This window comes from Cyanistes caeruleus, chromosome 25 (assembly GCF_971803275.1).
Source record: "Cyanistes caeruleus chromosome 25, bCyaCae1.hap1.1, whole genome shotgun sequence".
Classification (NCBI taxonomy): Eukaryota; Metazoa; Chordata; class Aves; order Passeriformes; family Paridae; genus Cyanistes; species Cyanistes caeruleus.
The window spans coordinates 1,993,545-1,999,550 of NC_141725.1; the positions used below are offsets into that span (position 1 = coordinate 1,993,545).

Here is a 6,006-nt window from a genome sequence, read left to right on the forward strand (position 1 = left end):
CTGAAAACACATCATGGGTTTCCTCTTCTGCTGTAGCAAACACAGTAATAAAAATTCTTTGCTGAGATGATCTTAAACAACAGCAATTCCAGGAAAGGAAAGATACCAGAAAAGAACTTTTTTCATCTCTTCTACACATAGTTGTGGACATGGCCTGCAATGTGAGTCATGGCAAGGCTCAAAATCCCAGCCTTTGCCAAGGCTGCTCCCACCAACCAGGCACAGCCCCTCAGCAAAGTGCCAGAACCTGACAATGGCTCTGACCCAGTGTTGACATGTGAGCTGATTAAAGCTGGGTTTTAACTTTTAAAGAGCCTTTTAAGGTTTTACCAAGTATCACAGAACCACAGAATGTCCTGAGTGGGAAGGGACCCCCAGGGATGATCAATGCAGTCCCTGACCCTGCCCAGACCCCCCAACAAGCCCACCCTGAGCATCCCTGAGAGCGCTGTCCAAACGCTCCTGGAGCTCTGGCAGCCTTGGGGCCGGGCCCATTCCCTGGGGAGCCTGGGCAGTGCCAGCAGCCTCGGGGGGGATCATCCTACTCACAGCCAGCCATGTGGCTGCTTTTGGGCAGAGGAAGGGAGAGGTGAAGTGCCTCCCTGCACCAGTGACAGGATCCAGGGCTCAAGCTGGGGAGGTAAGCCCAAGGATTTCTCCCCACTTGATCGGAGCCCAACAGTGTTGCAGCAGCTCGCTGTGTCAATCACACAGAGGAGCAGAACTCTGTCCCTGACACCTTCCACAGATTTGATCCAGGTCTAACCTGCAAAGCTTTGTACACCCAAAGAGAAAATCCACACAGCAAGAAAACTGCTCCACAAGCTTTGGACCACATCAGGAAACTGCTGAGCAGCTCAGTAGTCTCCACTACAGAACAAAGTACTTGAGGCAGGGTGCTAAAAGCCTGGCTGGTTCTTCCCATCCCACAAGAACACAAGGATCAGGACCTAAGGGAGTGGCTGGAGCTGTGCCAGGGATTGGGATGGGTCTCAGGGCAAGGTTCTTCCCCCCGAGGCTGCTGGCACTGCCCAGGCTCCCCAGGGAATGGGCCTGGCCCCAAGGCTGCCAGAGCTCCAGGAGCGTTTGGACAGCGCTCTCAGGGATGCTCAGGGTGGGCTTGTTGGGGGGTCTGGCCAGGGCCAGGGGCTGCACTGATGATCCCTGGGGATCCCTTCCAGCTCAGGACATTCCAGGATTCTGTGATCAGTGCAGACAAAAGAGCTCAGAGCTCCAGACCTTGAAGCAGCTTTCTGCTCTGGGCTCAAAAACATCCACCTACGAAACAGCCCCTGACAGCATCAAACCAGCAAACCAGGGCTGCCTTACCTTAAGATATTTATGAAGAGCTGTATTATGCCTCTTTTATGTCTTTCAGCATACTCAGGACCTCGACTTTAAAGAGAGACCTATTTTTCCCCTCTACAGCTCTTAAAAAGACGCTTTTAGGACTGAAGGCAGCTCTTCCCTCCTCCTTACAGCGCACGCTTTCAAAGCACTTCACACACATTCAATAATCTTTTCATCCTGCTCTGAAGCAGGTGGGTTTTAGGCATCTCAGAGATGGAAAAAGCACTTCAGCCAAGTCAGGATGAGAATTTTCAATCTCCAGATTCCCAGTCCTGGACAGAAAACCCCATCAGCCTCAGTGCTCAGCCAGCACAGAATTTTCACAAACCTTCAATGCAGCCACATTCTGTTACCACACAGGCAACAGATCCCTGCTACAAAACACAGGAATAGATTTCCCACAGCAAGCATTCCATGTTTCAGACTCCAGTTCAAACATGTCCCTCACTCAACATGTTTGTATTCATGGACCTTCTTCCAGACAGGAAGGAAAGGGAATGCCCGACACATCCAGAGAGCAGCAGTTGGGGAAAACTCAGTCCTCCTGCTCCTGCAGATCTCCAAGGGGCATGGAGGGCTCTGCATCACTGTCCCCCAGTGCCTGGGAGCACACGAGTGCTGTGTATGAAAAACAGGGATCATGTTAGGAACACCTGAACCTTGGGAAGTCTGGAGCGGTGAGGGTGGGCAAAAACAGGGGGAGAACAGTGCTACATCCCACTAATTCCTCTTTTCATGTCCTCTCTGCTCCATCTGGCACGTATCCACAGTCCCCTCCCCATCCCCAACCTGCCAGGGCCAGCTCCACTTGCAGTTTTCAAAAGCTCCTTTCAAAGCTAAGAAATTGCACCAAGAGTTTTGGGGTTCCTGCCAATCCTCCGGTGATCCTCAAACATCAAAGCCAGCCCCAGCCTCAAATCAATATGCTTAGCAGGCTGCTCCTTTAGATGTTATCCTTTTTTTCTAGGCACCATCCCAGAAAACACCAATCTGTTCTGTAGCTCTTGGTGTAGAAACCCACCTGCCTTGGCAAAAAAATGACGCTTTTAAAGCTGCTCTATCGAGTGATGTGATTAAATAGGTCAGATCTGCCCACGTGCATGGTTAGGAGGCTACTTCAAAACAAGACAGGCAGTTTCCCTGGCAGGGAGCAAGCCCTGGGGGATGGAGAACCTGCTCCCAGAAGATGGTTGCCTGGTTCTGGCTGAGCTACTACACCCTCTAGTGTAAATCCTACAGATCCTTCCAGGCGACAGGAGCCTCAGGCAGGCAGAGAAATGACAGGAGCACTTCAACCAGAATCCTTCCCAGGAAGCTGAGCCAAGCCCTGCAAAGTAACTGCAAAAGTGTCTCATTTGTCTACAGGAATCAGGAACATTTTGTGACCCGCTGGAGTCTGTTCTAAAAGCCTGAGATTGCAGCAGGTCCATCACTTATCTCCCATTTCTCAATTGCAATCACAGAATCCCAGAATGGTTTGGGTTGGGAGGGACCTTGAAGCTCATCCAGCCCCACCCCTGCCATGGCAGGGACACCTCCCACCATCCCAGGCTGCTCCAAGCCCCATCCAGCCTGGCCTTGGACACTGCCAGGGATCCAGGGGCAGCCACAGCTGCTCTGGGCACCCTGTGCCAGGGCCTGCCCACCCTCCCAGCCAACAATTCCTTCCCAATATCCCATCCAGCCCTGCCCTCTGGCACTGGAAGCCATTCCCTGTGTCCTGTGCCTGCAGGCCTTGTCCCCAGTCCCTCTCCAGCTCTCCTGGAGCCCCTTTAGGCCCTGCAAGGGGCTCTGAGCTCTCCCTGGAGCCTTCTCTTCTCCAGGTGAGCACCCCCAGCTCTCCCAGCCTGTCCCCAGAGCAGAGGGGCTCCAGCCCTTGGAGGATCTCTGTAACCCTCTCTGGACTGGCTCTGACGGCTCCCCATCCTTGTCGTGTTCAAGGCCCAGACCTGAAGACAGATCTTCAGGTAGAGTCAACACAGAATCAACATTAAAAAATGCCTGGAGGTGAACCCTGAGCTCAGACAGAACTCACAGATCCCTGTAATGCCAGCTGTGCCGTGTGCTGGATGCCAAGAGTTTGGGAAAGAGGCAGGAACAGGCTCTGAGCCGGCGGCAGGGAGCGGGAGGCAGTGCCTGGAGTTCAGTCTTGTGATCCTGCTTCTTTCACAAGTGGCAGAAACTTCTTGGGAAACCAGGCCCATACTGTGGGTTTTATTTGCCAAAAAAATTTTCTCTAAGTGCTGTAGATTACATTGGAAATTAAGAAAAATTCCTTCATAGGAAAAGTTGTCAAGCAGTAGAAGGGATTGCCTGGGGCAGTGGTGCAGTCCCCATCCCTGGAAGTGTCCAAACATGTGGATGTGGCTCTTGAGAACGTGGGTTAGTGGTGACCACAATGGTTGAAGGCTGAATTTGATGAACTTGGAGGGCTTTTCCAACCTTAACAATTCCATAATTGTGAGTAAACTCTAACTCCCCAAAACTCAGGCTGCTTCTCCTGTGTCTCTGACACACCCAGGCCAAGCCTAGCAAGGCATTGGGGTATTTTTCTTGCCCTTCACACTCAGCTTACACCAACACTTCCAGTCAGCTCTTGGAGCCTCACACACTTTCCAGGGGCACGCAGAGTTTTTCCCTTCCCCACTTCAAACTCCAAACCCAGCTCCAGCTGTTACCAAGCACAGTAGCACCTGGTACAGGCCAAAATAAGCAATTCCAGTTCCAAAACTGTCACTCCACAGATATTTAAAGACATGCAGGAACAGTACACTGAAAGATAATTATAACATCATCTAAAGAACCATCCTTAAGCATTCTACAGAGCTTTTAAAATTAAAAAGAACACTGAAATTGGCAAAAATCTTTGTCTTTCTAACAATTATCTGCCAATGACAGCCCTGAGAATGCTTCTTTTATTTTAAAATAAACTAGTGGTGGTAAACTGGCCTGGTAACCAGGAGACACCAATAATTAATCCTCTTCCAAACTTGAGAGCAACCCAAAGTTAAGTAATGACACAAAAAACACAATCTGGGCTTTGTTTTGGCAATTTCTGCTTCAGATTTTAGAGACTGTCCAGACCAGCATTATTATCCCATTATACCTAACAGAAATAACAAAGCTTTGACAAAAAGAAAGCAAACAGGGTTCTTCTGGGATGAAGAATGAAGGCTTTTTTCTCCCAACAAATCAGCAGAACAGCAAATAATGTGTATAAATAAAATGACAAGAGTTGCTGGAAGAACGGACAACAATAGCTCACTATTGATCCTTGTGGGTCCCTTTCAACTCAGGGTATTCCACCACTGCCTCATTCACTGGGTTTTTTTGTGCCAGGCTGCCTTTGAGAAGCAAAGAGGCCCAGAAACCCCTCACGGGGGGGTCTGGCTGACCACAGTCCCCCACTGGCCCCAGTACGAGCCGTTCCGCCCCGATCCAGGCGGCTCCTGAAGGGATCTAAGGGCAGGTTTGGAACTGGGCGCTGACACCTCAGTGCCACGTGAGCCGAGTGCCTGGAGCGACAAAGAACGGGCTCAGGGCAGCGCTGCCCTCCCGCAGGTGTCCCCGGCAGCTCCGGGAAGCTGCTCCGCAACACCCCGTGTGCCACGGCCGAACCAGCGACCCCCACCGCTCTCACCCGCTGGGGCTGCAAAGCTCCTTCAAACCCTCCCTTGGGCCAGGCCGAGGTGACAGCCTCTGGTCCGGGCAGGGCTGGGCACACGCGGCCCCAGAGCCGAGGCACGGGCGGACTCCGCCGGCGACACCGACAGAGGTCACCGCGCTGCGAGGGGCTGAGGGGGGCGATCCCGCGGGGCTGGGCTGGCTCAAGGGGGCAGCCGGAGGCAGATCCGGGCCCTGAACGGTGGGCAGGCGGGGGAGGAGGAGGAGGCCAGGCACGGGCCTGCCCTCACCCGGGAGAAAACACACGGGGTGGGGGAGAGCGCACGACCGGGCTGGGGGCGGCAGGGACGGGAACCGCCGCAGCCCGGGGAGGGGGTCGGGGGAAGGTGAGGGGGTACCGCGGCCGGGACGGGCCGTACCTGCGCCGTGTCCGAGAGAGAGCCCCACGCTGGGGTCGCCCAAGGCTCCGGAGGCTCCGCACGGCGCCGGGGCCACCGGGGGGTGCCGGAAGTGGCAGTAGGGCCTGCGGCACCCCCGGCCCGGCCCCGACCCCCCGGCGTTGAGGAACGGGCAGTCGATGCCGCGGAAGTAGCCGGTGGATCTGAGCATCCCGCCGGCTGCGGGGCGGGAGCGGGGCCGGGCGGACGGAGGAGCCGCGGGCAGCCGGGACGCGCTCTCGCCTCACACGACCGGTACCGGCCCCGCCGCCATCTTGGGAGCGCCGGGCGCGGCGGCGAGGACCCCAGGACGCCGCTGCCCGCACAGGGCTGCCCGCGGCGCGCCTGAGAGCGGGGCGGGGCTGAGGGAGCGCCGGGAGCTGTGACAGGAACCGGGAGCGTCCTGAGCTGGATCCCGCAGGAATCACTGATCCAACCCCTGGCCCTGCCCAGACCCCCCAACAAGCCCACCCTGAGCATCCCTGAGAGCGCTGTCCAAACGCTCCTGGAGCTCTGGCAGCCTTGGGGCCGGGCCCATTCCCTGGGGAGCCTGGGCAGTGCCAGCAGCCTCGGGGGGAAGAACCTTGCCCTGAGA

General features: G+C 55.2%; 1 protein-coding gene across 1 annotated transcript in view; it reads right to left on the reverse strand.

Annotated features, from left to right (window-relative positions):
• Positions 1 to 5,754, reverse strand: part of REXO1 (RNA exonuclease 1 homolog) — a 44,530-nt gene extending 38,776 nt beyond the window's left edge. The window contains exon 1 of the mRNA XM_086862435.1: positions 5,394 to 5,754. Within this exon, the coding sequence (XP_086718561.1) occupies positions 5,394 to 5,583 (190 nt within the window). The 5' untranslated portion in view covers positions 5,584 to 5,754. The remainder of the gene's footprint in view (positions 1 to 5,393) is intronic.
• Positions 5,755 to 6,006: the final 252 nt, after the last annotated feature.